This window comes from Oryx dammah, unplaced genomic scaffold, assembly GCF_014754425.2.
Source record: "Oryx dammah isolate SB20612 unplaced genomic scaffold, SCBI_Odam_1.1 HiC_scaffold_13, whole genome shotgun sequence".
Lineage (NCBI taxonomy): Eukaryota > Metazoa > Chordata > Mammalia > Artiodactyla > Bovidae > Oryx > Oryx dammah.
Window position 1 is genome coordinate 45,491,580 of NW_024070197.1, and position 16,201 is coordinate 45,507,780.

The 16,201-nt window shown below is 49.0% G+C and overlaps 1 protein-coding gene across 5 annotated transcripts in view; it reads right to left on the reverse strand.

Annotated features, from left to right (window-relative positions):
- Positions 1–3,579: 3,579 nt before the first annotated feature.
- NOD2 (nucleotide binding oligomerization domain containing 2) overlaps positions 3,580–16,201 on the reverse strand; it is a 35,546-nt gene continuing 22,924 nt past the window's right edge. For 3 of the 5 annotated variants that reach the window (XM_040253455.1, XM_040253454.1, XM_040253457.1), the window contains 6 exons: positions 14,891–14,974; positions 12,828–12,911; positions 11,718–11,801; positions 9,828–9,911; positions 6,257–6,340; positions 3,580–4,781 (listed from right to left, as the gene is read on the reverse strand). In XM_040253455.1, coding sequence (XP_040109389.1) covers positions 4,709–4,781; positions 6,257–6,340; positions 9,828–9,911; positions 11,718–11,801; positions 12,828–12,911; positions 14,891–14,974 — 493 coding nt within the window. In that variant the 3' untranslated portion in view covers positions 3,580–4,708. Of the gene's footprint in view, positions 4,782–5,542; positions 5,633–6,255; positions 6,341–9,816; positions 9,912–11,717; positions 11,802–12,827; positions 12,912–14,890; positions 14,975–16,201 lie in introns of those variants that run through there. The other 2 variants (XR_005723342.1, XM_040253456.1) reach the window with 2 other exon arrangements.

A 16,201-nucleotide genomic window follows, 5' to 3' on the forward strand; every position in this document is an offset into this window, starting at 1 on the left:
TCTACTTCCCCTCACCCCTACCCCTGTGCATTCCAGTCCCTTCTCCACCCAGAAACAAGAAAGACATTCTTTAAATGGGTCACTTAGAACTCCTTAGAACTCTGCAATAGCCCACCATAATTCTTGCCCGTGGTCAACTGGGCCCTTCATGAATTGGCCCTACCTATCTCTGCAGACCCATGTGGTGGACTCTCCCCTTAGCTTGCCTCAAACACACTGTATTAGTGTCCCGTGGCTGCTGGAACAAATGATCCCAAACTTGGTGGCTTCAAAATGACAAAAACTGGGCTTTCCTCAGTCCAGAGGGCTTCCCTGGTGGCTCAGACAGTAAAGAATCTGCCTGTAGTACAGGAGATTGGAGTTCGATCTTGGGTTGGGAAGATCCCCTGGAGAAGGCAATGGCAACCCACTCCAGCATTCTTGCCTGGAGAACTCCATGGACAGAGGAGCCTGGCGAACTACAGTCCATAGGGCTGCAAAGAGTCAGACACGACTGAGTGACTAACACACACGTGGTCCAGTGGTTGAGAATTTGCTTTCCAATGCAGGGACACAAGTTCAGACCCTGGTGGAGAATCCCACATGCCACAGGGCAACTAAGCCTGCATACCATAAGTACTGAGCCCGTGCTCCCTAGAGCCCATGCTCTGCAAAAAGAGAGACCACCACAATGACAAGCCCACGCACTACAGCAAAGAGTAACCCCTGCTCGCCACAACTAGAGAAAGCCCATGTCCAGCAATGAAGACCCAGTACAGGCAAATAAAAAAAAAAAAAAATCAGTCTTTAAAAAGATGATACAAATTAACTCTGTTTAATCCTGGAGGTCACATAGCTCAGTTGGTAAATCATCTGCCTGCGATGCAGGAGACCAGGGTTCGATTCCTGGGTCTGGAAGATGCCCTGGAGAAGGGAATGGCAACCCACTCCAATATTCTTGCCTGGAGGATCCCATGGACAGAGAAGACTGACAGGCTACAGTCCACAAGATCACAAGAGGCGGACAAGATTTAGCGACTAAACCACCACCACCAATCCTGGAGGTCAGAAGTTCAAAATGAGGCTAGAACCAAGGTAGCTGCAGGACCACACTCCCTTCAGAGGTTCTGGGGGCAAATGTATGTCCTTGTCTTTTCCTAGGAGCTTCTCTGGTGGCTCAGATGGTAAAGAATCTGCCTGCAAAGCAGGAAACCAGGGCTCGATCCCTGGGTCAGGAAGATCCCCTGGAGAAGGGAATGGCTACGCATTCCAGTATTCTTGCCTGGGGAATTCCATGGACAGAGGAGCCTGGCAGGCTAGCGTCCATGGGGTCCCAAAGAGTTGGACATGACTGAATGACTAACACTTTCACTCACTCACTCACTCTTGTCTTTTCCAGCTTCTCGAGCTGCAATCCTTGGCCCGAGGCCCTTTCCTCCATCTTCAAAGCCAGCAGTATAGCATCTTCCTTCAGTGGTCACCTTGCCCTTCTTCTGGGTCAAGTCTGCCTTTGCGTCTCACATGAAGACACTTGCGGGTGCATTCAGGGTCTAGCCGGATAATCCAGGACAATCACCCTATCTCAAGATCTGTAACTTGATGACATTTTTAAAGTCCCTTTGCCACATAAAGCAACATTTTCAGGTTCCAGGGATTAGGAACTGGCTACTGGGGGGAGGGGCATTATTCAGCCCTCTCCCATGACAGGGTCTTTGTACAGCTTGTCCCTGTGACTGGAATGCTCCCCCGACCCCTTCCCTCTTTGCATAGTCAGTTTCTTCTTATTTGGGGGCCTGTCACCTTACCTGTCACCTCACAGGACCTGTCTCTGACCAACCCCCGGTCTGAAGGGTTCCCTCTATCCTGAACCTCTTTCCTAGCACTTGCCACAGTAGACCTTATTTTATATATTTTCCAGCTTATTTGTTTTCTGCCTACTTCTCCCTTTCCCCTCCCCATCAGTACCTAGAGGATAGGCATGGTGTCTTTTTGTTCAGATGAATTTGTAATCCAAGATGGTGACATGCAAACAGGCTGCTCTGTCTAATCCTCTGAGAAAGCGGACCCCCTCTATCTTCCTCCTGACCTTCTCTATTCAAAAGAATGGTCTGGGAAAAACCTGATGCCACCAACAAAGAGAACCCACCTCTATGTTCACAGCAGCACTGTTAACAAAAGCCAAGACGAGGGAACAACCTCAGTGTCCACTGACAGATGAATGGATAAAGAAAACGTGATATATATACACAGTGGAATATTAGCCATAAAAAAGAATGAAATAATGCCATTTGAAGCAACGTGGATGGACCTAGAAATTATCATAGTAAGTCAGAAAGAGAAAGACAAATACCACATGATATCACTTATTAATGGAATCTAGAATATAACACAAATGAACATATCTACAAAACATAAACAGACAAAGGACGCAGAGACCAGACTTGTGGTTGCCAAGGAGGCAGGGGGTGGGGCAGGGACGGAGTAAGAGATTGAGGTTAGCAAATGTATTATGAGGTTAGCAAATGTATTATATATTGAATGGATAAATAACAAAGTCCTAATGTATAGCACAAGGAACTATGAATAGTTTATCCTATGACAAACCATAATGGAAAAAGAATATGTACATATATGTATAACGGAATCATTCGGCTGTATAGAAATTAACACAGCGCTGTAAATCAACCATACCTCAATAAAATAAATTCAAACAAATGAAGAGAACCCACACACATGCCCTTACTGGGGAGGGGCCCAGGGAGATGTCACAGTATTTAACCAACCAGACACACAGGAAACCATTCAAGGAAGCTGATTCCACCTTGATGATCAGCCACCTGAGTCCTTGCTAATTAAATTCAGCTAAGAATTATTTCACCAAGGCCTACCCACGAGGCTGCTTGCAGAGGAGAACTGTTCCCTAATCTTCTCCATCCTTCTCCCCTGGAGACACTTGGAGAGAATGGAGGGAGGCCCAGGGGCCCGCTTGCATCTCTCTCATTTGTGTTTCTGCCAGGACACTGTGAGGTTCCTCTATAACTTAAAAATTCCATGCTGGGCTGCTACTGCTGCTGCTAAGTCACTTCAGTCGTGTCCGACTCTGTGCAACCCCATAGACAGCAGCCCACCAGGCTCCCCCATCCCTGGGATTCTCTAGGCAAGAACACTGGAGTGGGTTGCCATTTCCTTCTCCAATGCATGAAAGTGAAAAGTGAAAGTGAAGTCACTCAGTCGTGTCCGACTCTTGGTGATCCCACGGACTGCAGCCTACCAGGCTCCTCCATCCATGGGATTTTCCAGGCAAGAGTACTGGAGTGGGGTGCCATTGCCTTCTCCCCATGCTGGACTAGACTTCTCTAAACTGAAGCCAAATGTGTTTTGATTGCAAGGCTGTTTCTAAACACTGCTTGTGCCTTAAGCAATCAATTATCTGGTTGAAATATCATGTCTCCTCCCTTCAAGGAGAATATTGTGCTTTAATATGTGATAATGTTCAGAGTATTTTTAAATACTTCATTGTGTTTGGTCACAATGAAGATAGCTTTGGTGACTCAATAGTTTTATCTTCTGTGATTATTTACAGCATAACATTTATGGTCATGTTTTTTTTTTTTTTTTATAAAATCATGAACTAGGGAGAATAAAACAAAGTGGTTTATAAACATTAACCATTTTTTCACAAATAACAGTGTTGAAAATAATAACACTTGCCCAGCACCTGACAGTTTACAGAAGCCTCTGAAAAATTCAGAGAAAAACATTTGTTTTATAAGGAAGGGCCTTTGATTTTGTCCTGTAAACTTTTGATCTATAACTTTATATCCTAAAGCAGCCTGGCACAAACAAAACCAAACCATATCTCTTATGAATATATTTTGGAAGTCTGCTGCCAGAGTTCAGTTCACAGGCATCAGAGACCTGGTGGTGTTCAAAATTCTGGCCTAGGTTAATTTTAAAAGTTGCATTTGGATAAGGAGTTGTTCCCAGAGGTTTAACTGAAGAGTAATTGATTTCACTGGAAATAAAAGTCCAGTTGCTGGGCAGTCATATTTTTCTCGAAACTCTAGAATGTCTTGAGGGACACATGTATGTCACCTGTCCCCTTTCAATACTGTCTTAAGTACCAGAAGGAGAGCAGGGTGAGTTGTAGCCCCTCCCACCCTGGATGGAGGGAGGGTTGAGGTGGATGGGAAGGTGGGAGCAGGGCCAGGGTACAAGGGAAAGATCAAAGGTGAGAATGCCTACATTCCGGATCTCAACCACAGAGGAAGTGCCATGTGAAGGGTCCAGGATGAGTGGAGAAACCTGATGTAGAGAACAACCTGATGGACGACCACGAGGTAAGACAAAGCAAACAGTTACTTCCCAAGTATCCCTCCTCATGGGGAGCTCTCTACACCCATAAATACTCAGTGGCATCCATGGGCCTCCCTGACGCATGTCAGCTTGACTTGAAATCAGCCCCATCCTGTACAGGCAGGCTGCCCCTCTTCAACATCCCAGGATTGAATCTTGGCAAGAAGTTGATGGCAAAGTTGGGACTCAGTGAAGTCTACTCCACCGGGCACTGATGTGCTTTTCTGTGCTAGAACAAAGGTGACCTACTGGGTTGGCCCTGGGCAGATCCGGGTTCCATCTGAGTGGGCTGTTCTCAGATGTCGTCCCATCCTGGGATCCAAACCCATGGCCTCTTCCCAAACACACTGAGCTGAACGCTGGCCTGGAGACATCAGAACAAGAGTCTGGTATCCTGGTGGCTGAGTCTCTCAATTTCCTCTGGAGAGAAAGTGTTTCCTCGGAGCCTGAAGGGGATAAAGCATAGAGAGGTTTGAGTGAGGACTGGACCAGAGCTGTGCTTTCAGAAGCTGCTGCTTTGTAAACCTGTAATCCTGTGCCTGGATGGCCCGCCCCTCCCCACCCCCCACCCCTGCCACCGCCCAGCTGCAGCTCTCCTGGGAGAGCTGTCTGTGCAGGTTTTACCCTCTGTTAGCCAGGGCAGCTCATGAATCACTGTGCATGATTTAACAAGCCTCCGTGACTCTGCAGAGTCCACACTGGGCCCAGCCAGCCCTGACTCTTCAAGGCCGGCCATTCTTTTTAAGGCAACAGCAGAAGCTGTCAAGAATGCAATGAGCAAGTCCCAATGTCCTCCCAAGCTCTGCCAGTAACATCAGAACCCTTAAAATATCAACCTGATGTCGATTTGCTCCCCCTGGACACAGAATGTGACATTTCTCAGTATTGTGCAATGGTTTTAAAAAAAAACAAAAAACCACTCTCTACCCAAGATCAAGGCCCTCACAGCCTAGAGGGATTACACAATCGCACAGAAAAGAAAATCTCTCTATCGCAGGACAGATTTTTAGAAGCCTTTATTTTTAACTTCATCATTTGATAGCTACAGTTGCTACTGCCTTGATCTGCTTTTTGAGAGAGGGACAAATCTGCATATTTAAAGCAGGGTTCAGGAGCTTTCAGGGACAGAGGCATGTAATATACAGCAGCCAAAGAGGACAGGTCTGAGACAACTCAGTGGGGTTGGGGTGAGCCTGAGAAGGTCTACCTGGCTGAATGGGGTCAATTCGTCTCTACTCTGCTTAATTATTGCCATTCTAAATCGGGGCCCAGAGTTGCCAGCTTTTTTGAGAAACTTCTGAAAGATAGAAAGATTGTAGGGAAATGTCCTCATTTTTAAATATTGATTTCTAGCTCAGTGCCAGAAACATATGTAGCAACATTCACTCATAAAATGTTAAATCGGGGGAAATCTTTCTATTATCTGAGCGAAAAATAGATCCCTGGGAAGAAGAAGGAGAAATCTTTGAAGTTGTCACGCAATACTTTTTTCAAATACATGAAGGAACATGGCTTTTTGTTACAAATAAAGACTTGGAAACACTGTAACATCCACCTAAAACTGTAGAGGGTCTCATACAGTTGCCCAGACCCAAGAAGTCAGATGTAATGCCCGCTGGTGGGGCAGGAACAGAGTTCCTTTCTCTGTTTCCCTTTTCAACCACACCCCAAATCCCACACGATTGCCAAGAACAGAGACGTTTTTGAACAAACACAATTTAAAAACGAGACAGTTGGTCCCCGCTTAGAAACAACAAGATATCTTTCTCAGGGAACCAGATTCATCCCATGCAGAACAGGACTGAAGGTCTGAGTCATAAGGGATCTTAGAAATTCTAAAGTTCCTCTCTCTCTTCACCTCAATTTATATGTTGGAAAACCGAGGCTCAGAGAGGTTAAAGAGGCCTGCCGGGGGTCTTACCAGACTTCCAGAATGGTGTCATTCTTTTCAAGGGCCCGCAGGAGGGCCTCTGCCCCAAGGGAGGTAATGTGGTTGTTAGACAGCCTAGAGAGGAAGATAGAATGGGGAACTTTGAGGATGCTTGCTTTTTGGCTAGTCTCTTCAATGAAAGGAGGCTTTGGGAGCTGGACTCCTGAAGCTCATCTGCCCTTTCAGCACATACGTCCCTTTCCTGTCTGAGATTCCCAATGAGCTCATCCACAAAGTCAAATGTACCCCTCTCTCCTCCATTCACCAGATGGGTATTAAGTAGCTGCCCCCTTAGGAAGGAGCTAACACAGTAATAAAAATACATGCATGTTAGTGCCAGGGCTCAAATCCACCTTACACTATTTCTTTTTTTCATTTCAAGCAGATGAGTCCCAATTTCCTCATCTGTAGAAGGGGCCTAAAAGAGTACCCACCTCATGAAGTATAAGAATTAAACAGACAGCTAGGTGGGAAGCTTCTGTATAGCACAGGGAGCTCAGCTCAGGGCTCTGTGATGACCTAGAGGAGCAGGATGGGGGAGTGGAGGGAGGCTCAAGGGGAGGGGGACTATATGTATACATATGCTGTGCTCTGGAGCCCCTGGTGGCTCAGATGGTAAAAAGCCTGCCTGCAGTTCGGAAGACCTGGTTCGATCCCGGTGTTGGAAAGATTCCCCTGCAGTAGGACATGGCAACCCACTTCGATATTCTTGCCTGGAGAATCCCATGGACAGAGGAGCCTGGTGGGCTGCAGTCCATGGGGTCACAAAGAGTCAGACACGACTGAGCAGCTTCACATGCTGTGCTGTGCTTAGTCGTTCAGTCGTGTCTGACTCTCTGTGACCCCATGGACTGCAGCCCACCACGCTCCTCCGTCCATGGGATTCTCCAGGCAAGAATACAGGAGTGGGTTGCCATGCCCTCCTCCAGGGGATCTTCCCAACCCAGGGATCGAACCCAGGTCTCCTGCATTGCAGGTGGATTCTTTACCTGCTGAGCTACCAGGGAAGCCCTGTGTATACATACAGCTGATTCACATTGTTGTACAAAAAAAACTTACACAACATTGTTAAGGCAACTATGGAGTATAAGAACTAAACAGATAGCTAGTGGGATGCTGCTGTATCGCACAGGGAGCTCAAGGGTCCCTGCCCCGTCTTCTTGCTCACAGCTGTCCTTCCAGATAATCTGTACTACCTGGCTTCCCCCTCGACAATGTCAGGAACTTCTGAGACGCTGACCTAAGGCAGGGCTAATAATAACATCAGCCAGTATCTGTTGAGCTCTTACTATGCACCGCTCATAACCTACATCACCTCTGCACATGCTCGGAACCCTGTTAGGAGGGTTCAATTATTACCCTGTCTACACTTGAGGCAAGTGAGTTACCAGTCCAAGTAGGAACAGTTGGTAATGGTGAAGCTGGGGCCAAACCCCAGCCATTAGGTTCCAGAACCTGTGCTCTTAATCAACGCTTGGCAGAGATTATGCCTAGAAGAATGTAGGCTTTGATTTTCTTTTTTAAGATCGGTGAGAAACTCAATTTTTATGGAGAAACAGTGGAGGAGGATACAGTTCAGCGTTGCTGAATTATAAGACTCCCACTGAGCCAGCATAGGGCCTGGCGGCTGCCATTGCCTAACACCTGTGGGGGTCAAGCGGGGTAAGCCTGTGACAGTGACGAGGACAAGCATGCCTCATCCGCACCTGGTCAGTCATCAACCAGGTATCGCCAAGGGTCCCTCACCGTGTGCAAAGCCTGGCATCCCAGCTCAGATAAACCCGGGCTTCACCCGGGCCCCCCAAGCCCCAGCATCACCCACGTGATGAGTGGAAGTGTTTTCCCCAAACATTTGGCAACTTCCTAGCCCCTGTGGAACAACACAAACAAGAGCTGCCAGAGTGGATGGCGGGCTGGCAGCGAAGCAGCCACCCTCCCAGAGGCAGCTGTCTGCCTGTCTCGGGAGGCAAGTGTTTCCCCTGGGCCATGTCTGCCAGGGCAGGGGCCACTCTCCTCTAGAGAAAGGAGCCATCTGTTGGTGCCCTGATGTCCCTGGGAAATGAGACCTTTGGGAGCATGGCTGCTGTGGCGTTCCACGAGCCTGTGGTGGCCACTGGCCGGGCTCCTGCTCACATCTGCCATCCCTCTCCCTGTGGCACGCGTCCCTGCCCACTGAGTCTGCCACCAGTGGTCCTGCCATCACTTCCCCTGTCCCCCAAGGGAGCTTCCCAAGATCCTGTGCCCGACTTCCCTCCCTCACCCTGGCCCAGGCTCCATCTCTGGCCTGGAAGACTGCAGGGGTCTCCTGGCTGGTCTCCCTGCCTCCATCTTACCTTCCCTCCACCTGTTCTGCACAAGCAACAAGCATGACCTTTGGATAATATGAATCAGATTACATGACTGCCGTCATTAAAACCCCCCAAAGGCTCCTCAACACCCTCAGATAAACTCCGAGCTCTTTCCCAGGGCTCTAAGGCAGCTATGGCCAGCTCCTCCCACCTCTGCCTCACTCCACCACCCACCATAGTCCGACCTCACAGGTCCTCCTTCTGTTCTCAAAACCACCAAGCCTGTTTCTGCCACAGGTCCTTTGCACTTGCTGTTCTGCCCACCTGGAATGCATATCCCTAAGATCTCAGCATGGCAGGAACCTTCTTATTATTCAGGTTTCAAGTCCTAAGTCACCTTCTTAGAGGCCCTACCCAGCAGCAGCTACCTTGCCCTCTCCTGTCATCTCTCTCTTGAATTCTCTTGAGAGCACATATTACTAACAGAAATGATCTCAGGTATTTGTTGACTTGCTCATTATCTGTGTCTCCTATTCAAATTTAAGAGCTGTGTGAGCAGGGCCTTTTTATCCCTCTATCCTCAGTGCCTCAAGGCTTGGCACAGAGTGGGTGTTCCAGAAACATTTCTTGGATCAATATATAAATGGATGCATGCACATATGAGTAAAAGCAAAAATGCCTATCTATATATTAATCACACACCAAGAGGAACCACTGGAGATGACCATCAGAAATCTCCTGTCTGAGTAAGGGAAGACCCCTGGAGAGGCAAAAGGGCATGTCCTATAAGACATAGAGCAGATGCTGTGGGCAACCCACCCATATTCCCTCAGCTCTCACCTCTAACTCTGAGGGCTGCTTGCTGGGGAGACCACCACCCTCTGTAGATCTTTCTGCGGACTCCAGCAGTGTGATTAACCATGGTCAGGGCAAGCCAGAAGCACCGGAAAACAAATATCCCCACAAGTACACCTCAATACATGAAGGAGAGACAGTTGGTGGATAAATACCTTTGCTGCCTCGTGCCCACAGGATTGCACCCCAGTGGTCCCCAGTGATCACCAGCTTGATGATACCCTTTTCTGGTTACTCTCCCTCCCCAGCTTCACTTCACTACCCCCTGCCTGCATTCAGGAGGACCCCAAAAGATTGCTTTCTAGGGGGCCATCTCGTGTGAATTAGCCAGGCTGGGAAGCCACCCAGATTTCTTATTCAGAAACACCCCCTCTCAAGGCCGATCATTACTGTCTAGCTCCTGCTTACAGATTCCTTACTTCAGGACTTTCAAACTTGAGTTTCTTGCAAGTCCTTTGGCGAGGAAACATACACCTTCATCCTGGACGTGGTTCTCCTCCAGGCTGGCAAGAATAAAGGCGAAAACCCAGTTGACTGGCGATGTTTATTATATAAGATGATGCCAATAAAGATAAGCCCATGTGCCCCACCCCTGCCAATTAAGAATATCCAACATCTGAAAACCAATAAAGTAAAAAAGGTCAAGCAAAGTGTAAGGGTCCTCAATTTCTGGGACATCTCTGGGAGAGAATTTGCCCCAGGGTTCCTCCACAGAAGTTCCCTTATGTCATGGTGACTCAAGATCCATTTTCTGCTTCTTTCTTCTTAATGGAAGCTTAATTTCATTTGGAGCAGCCATGTGCTTGGTGAAAGAACTACATTTCCCACTCTCCACCGCAGCCAGAGTTGGCTAAGGGACATCCACATGGCCATCAACACATAAGGAGAAGTTGACAGATGGGGACTCTGTGAATGCTCTTTAAAATGGAGAGCCAGGCTTTTGCCCTTCCTAGATACCGAGGCTGAAACTGAAATACAGGAGTGCTGCAGGTGCTGCAGCAGCCACCTTGTAACCACGAGGCAACCAACCATGAGAACAAAGCCACACGCTGAGGATGTAACAGATCAAAATGAGAGAGAGTCCAGATTCCTGCTGGCCATATGTAGCTGCCATAGCAGCCGTATGCTGCCTACCTCCAAACTGCATGTACATTTTTTTAAAAAGTCAATTCTTTACTGATTTAAGTTACTTTAGATGGAGGTTTTCCATCTCATACAGCCTAATGTAGTCATAACCAATACATTCACAGTGGGGCAATTCTCTAACAAGGATTTCCAAGCTGTGGAGCCTAATCAGGATATACTCAATGGTACATTGGCCGAGCTAGTGAGCCCTACTGACAGTCAAGAACCATCAGCAATATCCATTTTGTGGCAATGCTCAATAGGCTTCAGTACCTTTATGCTTCCTGGAAAAAAAATCAAACATTTAGCATTTTATCTCCTCGATACAATTTGGAACTGCCCAGAATATGTCATAAGAAGGCTAGACTAGTGGCATCTAAAGGATGGAAAGCTTGGAATCAGGATAAATAAGATTCATGGTTCCTCTTTTAACCTCCCCCAAACTACCCCACCTTGCCCATGACCCTGACTCTCATATCCGCGGTTCTTAGGCACTCACATTCACCTTGAAATAACAAAACACTAGTAGCAGTGGCAACAGCAATCACTGTAGTAGAAGCAGCGAGAGTAGTAGAAATATTTGCTGTTGTTCAGTTGCTAAGTCAGGTCTGACTCTCTCCGACCCCATGGACTACAGCATGTCAGGCTTCCCTGTCCTTCACTATCTCCTGGGGTTTGCTCAAGTTCATGTCCATTGAGACACTATCCTATTACAATTTCACATTTATGGAGCATTTACACATATGGCCAGACACTATACAAAGCTACTTACAGGTGTTATCTCATTAAATTCTTACAAAAGTATTTAATAGTTGAAAGCATCCATACTCTCATTTTACAGGTAAGAAACCTGAGATTCAGAGACTGTTACTTAGCTTGCTTAAGATCACAGCAGGACTTGAAGCTCAGCCTGCTGGATTCCAGAGTCTGTGCTCTGAACTATTATATGCCATGGAGGAAGCACACAAACCAACAAACCAATCAGATTGGCTCGAAAAATTCAATGAAAAGAATTAGCCAGGCTCTATAAGCTTCACGCCACTTAGGACAAAGACAAATACAATCACCCAATCACTCAGTCATCCATCTTTGTCTTATACACACATCAGCTTCCACAGATGAAGCCAGAGAATCAAAAAAGGCTGGTGTCTGCCTCCCTAGGGAAATGAATCCCTTAAACTCACCAGAGTTCTTCCAGGGCCATATTCTTTTCCAACATCAATCCTAAGGCTTGAGCACCCACGCTGCCAATGTTGTTCCCCACCAGGCTGGATGTAGTCAAAAAACAAAAATATGTCAGAGCAGTGAGGGACTTCAAAGATAACTCAAGAAGGGCAAAATGCATGGCACACATTGCCACAAGTCCTGGTCTGCTCCATTTCAGACTAATCCTTTACAGTGCTCTTTTTCATTAAGTCCAGAAGCAGTTTTTTAGAATCCTTCCCAACATGGTTTACTGAGCACCTCCCACTAACAGACTGGAACTGACTCTTGAGATACAGTGTAGCTGATCCAGGGCTTCCCTGGCGGCTGAGTGGTAAAGACTCCACCAGCGAATGCGGGAGACACGGGTTCAATGCCTGCTCTAGGAAGATCCCATATGCCCTTATGACACTATTGAGGCTGTGCTCTAGAGCCCACGGGCAGCAACCACTGAGCCCACATGCCCTGGAGCTCGTGCTCCACGACAAAAGAAGCCACCGCAATGAGAAGCCCCTGCACTACAACTAGAGAGCAGCACCCACTCTTCACAACTAGAGAAAAGCAACAAAGGTCCAGGACAGCCTAAAGAAAAAAATGATTTTTAAAAAGTGTATCTGATCCAGGCCTTCCCCAATGGCTCAGTGGATAAAGAATCCGCCTGCAATGCAGGAGACACAGGAGATGTGGGAGACCCAGGTTCAATCCCTGGGTTGGGGAGATCCCCTAGAGGAGGAAATGGCAACCCATTCCAGTATTCTTGCCTGGAGAACCCCATGGTCAGAGGAGCCTGGCAGACTAGAGTCCATGGGATCTCAAAGAGTCGGAGACGACTGAGCAACTAAACTATCTGATCCAGCCCAAGATCTTCTGAGTACAGACAGGGAATCGAGACCCCTGAAAGGAAGAGGGATCCAACATCACCCAGCAAGACTCCGGTGTCCTGACTTCAACTCCAGTGCTCTTTCCTTCTCATGCCATTGTCTAACACAGCAGGGTGAAAATAAAGTTCACAGACCTTCAAAACTGGCCCAAGCTCCTCCCTCCTCACACTGGCTTCCCCCACCAACTGCAGGATGAACTCTGAGGCTTACCTGAGCCACCTCAAGCTCTGGTGATCACCCAAGGCTGCAGCCAAGGCCTGGGCCCCCTCATCACCCACCTGGTTGCCCCAGAACCTGAAAGGTTCAACAGGATAAACAGTGTCAGTGAGAACCTGCTTTGTGTTCAAGTCACGTGCCCCTCCTCTCTGCATCCCCAGGCAGGAGGGCAGGACTCTCCAGTCCCAGAAAGGTCTCAGGGGGGACTCAGGTCCCAGCAAAGTGAGCCTGCCTCCATCTTTTTGGAGGGATGGACTTTTTAGTTTCTTTAAATCAGACTTTCAAAATAGTTAGAGGCCCACCCAGTGCATATTCTCAGAGATGGGGAACTCATTCTCAATGCCATGTCACAGTTGTGACATTTTCCCTGACATTGGGTTAGACCTGCTTCTGCTCACTGCCACCCAGGAGTCCCTAGCTCTCTCTAGGACCACCCAGAACAAGGCGAACTCTTCTTCCATACACTGGTTCTTCATCTCTTGTGCCTTTGTCACGTCCCCAGTTCCTTCGGAGCCTCCAGCTCCTTCACCTTCTGGCTTCTGCTCCTCAGACCCACCCTAATTGGGAAACACCCCCTTCAAAGATGAAGCCCAGCTCATACTTTGGCATCTGGCCATTTCCCATGTGGGAAGTGAGGATGGACCCAGAGGTGCCCACATGGGCAGAGAGGGCTGGGATGCTCACTGAACTTTCACTCATAAGGTGAACACTTACTGAGCTCTGGCCCCATGCCAGCACCACTCTACACTCCAGGGTGTGACATGTAATAGCAAAAACCTGCCCACAACCTAAAGTGTGCATGACACCAATAAACACATCACGACATCAAACCACTGGAATACTGAGCAGCTATTCTTTTTAAAAGTGAGGTCATGTGATACGAACAAAATAATACAGTGTAATAATACAGAGTTAAGAAAAAAAAGCAAGTTACATAACAGTTTGTATCACGTGGTAGTGCTTGAGGGTTTTAGCACAAGACCAAGCCCAGACAGGTACCTTCATAAACAGGTGTTGAAAGCTAAACACCCCAGATGTGATCTCAAGAAGGAAGGAGCTCAGTGGGGGCCAAGGCCACCCTCTCCTAGACTCTGTGATGCTACTAATGCGTTTTAGACAAGGTCTTATCTCTCCAGCAACACAGTCCCACTCGGGGCTCAAACAGAGCCGGTGGGCAATTTGCCTGCCTGTAAAATGAGTTGGAACACCTAGGCTCTAAAGTCATTCTTCCTACAGTCTTGGGTTCTAAAATCCCCGTTTTTTTTTGTTGTTGTTTGTTTTGTTTTGTTTTCAAATAGACCCTAGTTTACACCAGGGCAAGACAGGACAGGAAAGAAGCTCCACGGGACTGGACAGGTACAACCCTATCTGCCCAGCAAACAGAGAAAGCCCCACTTGGGCCCTGAGGTCTGTGGACTGCCCTTCCTGCCTGTGTCCGACCCCTCTCCCCTGCCTGGCATGACCCCACAGGAAGCCAGGGCTCTGTAGGACCTGGTGCAGCCTCCTCCCATCCAAGGTCCAGGGTCCAAACTCCCCCACTTCCTTCTCTTTCCTTGGCTCTCACCCTAGGCTGCCCATCATCTGGTGAGCTTTTTTACATTACTGATTCCGGACCTTGCATGTAGATAATTCATTTAATTAGCCTGGGGCAGATAGTGGCCTTCTTCAGGAGCTCCCCAGTGGTTCCCACATATAGACCAAGGTAAGAAACAGCTCCAGGGCTCTGGAGGACCAGAGGGCTTCCTGCCACTGCTCTGGGCTCTGCCCTCCCCCAACCCTGACATCCTGAGCTTCCTGTTTATTGAGCAAAAAGCAAGGCAGAGGCAACAAGGGCCGCCCACGCTCTCCCTCCCCTTTGCAGCCTGGGCGGTGGGGGGGTGGGGTGGAGGCGGGAGTTGGGGGTGGAGGCGGGAGGAGGGGGTGGAGGCAGGAGAGGGGGAAGGGGGTGGGGGTTGTCTCGGAGATCTTGGGGCTGAAGAGTTGGTTTCACAGGCTCCTAAATCCTCACAAGCCCTCAACCCCTGCGTGCTGCCCCTCTACCCCAGAATCCCACCTACCCCAAAAACTGCAAGGAGTTGTTAGTTCTGAGCCCCTGGGCGAGCACCTCGGCTCCCGCGGCCGTGATGTGGTTGTTTCCTAGCCTGGAAGGGAAGACAGAAGAGAGACTGAGACAGAGAGCAGGGCAGGAGGACCCTTACTGCCCCCCAAGACCCGGGCCTGGGGAGGGGGGTGCACAGGGAGTGTGGCCCAGACGGAGAAACAGGGACCAGTCCTCCAGCTCCAGCTGGAGACGCGGTGTGTGCTGCTGCAGCTCAGGGGGCTCACTGAATGCTCCTGCGACTTCATTTTCCACCAGCAAGGGGAGAGGCATGCAAGGGCCTGTTTTGCAAAGCACTGTGACCGGTAGGACCAGGAACCACAACAGTCCAGGGAGATGGCTTCCCCAGGGAGGGAGAGTGACTCACTCCTCCACCCTCTCCTCTGACTGCGGGCGGGCGCTGGACCCTGCTTTCCTCCCGCAGCCTGCCCCATCCACGGTGGCCGCAGGTGGCATCTACCTGTTTTGAAAGTGCCTGGGGGTAGGGGGGCTCTGGTGGCTGAAAGAAAGAAAGGGATCCTGCTAAGCCTTCAGGCAGGGGTGGAGGGGGTGGTTTCAGCAAAATTCAGGCACCTCAGAGAGTTTCAGGGAGGTCCCCGGAACTCTCACCCACAGCTCCAGGCTTCCTGGAATAATACTGCCGGTTTCATCTTTCAAAGAAATTTCATTCACTTTAAGCTGACAGACCTCTGACCTTCCTGGGTGACCAAGGGCACAAGTTGCTGTGCTGGCAAGCCCAGTGCTCCCTCTGCCCCAAGGCCTGCTTCCCACGGGCTGCTCCCAGCCAAGGACTGGGAGACCTGAGCCTCCTCTGTCGGGCACACCGGCTGGAGGACTCCCAGCAGCCTCTGTCTTCTCTCCAAACTGCACTGGGGTCCAAGATGCTTCCTCCTGACAACCCTTCCTTCCCTCTCTCTCCCCCTCAGGGTCAGACCTGCAGCTCTCCCAGCCTCCCCCTCCAGCTCCCTTTCCCAATTTCCCCCCATAGGGATTTCCCCCAGCAAATCCTTCCTTGGAGGACTGGACAAACAGGATCAACATGCTGAGAACTTATGTGATTTATCCACCATCTCTCGGGCACTAAGTCCACTATGGAAAGAACCTGGGATACTGTGCCAGCTTTCTATGTATATTAACTTGTTTAATCGTCACAGGGCTTCCGTGGCAGCTCAGCTGGTAAAGAATCTGCCTACAATGCAGGAGACTCTGGTTCGATTCCTGGGTCAGGAAGATCCCCTGGAGAAGGGATAGGCTACCCACTCCAGTATTC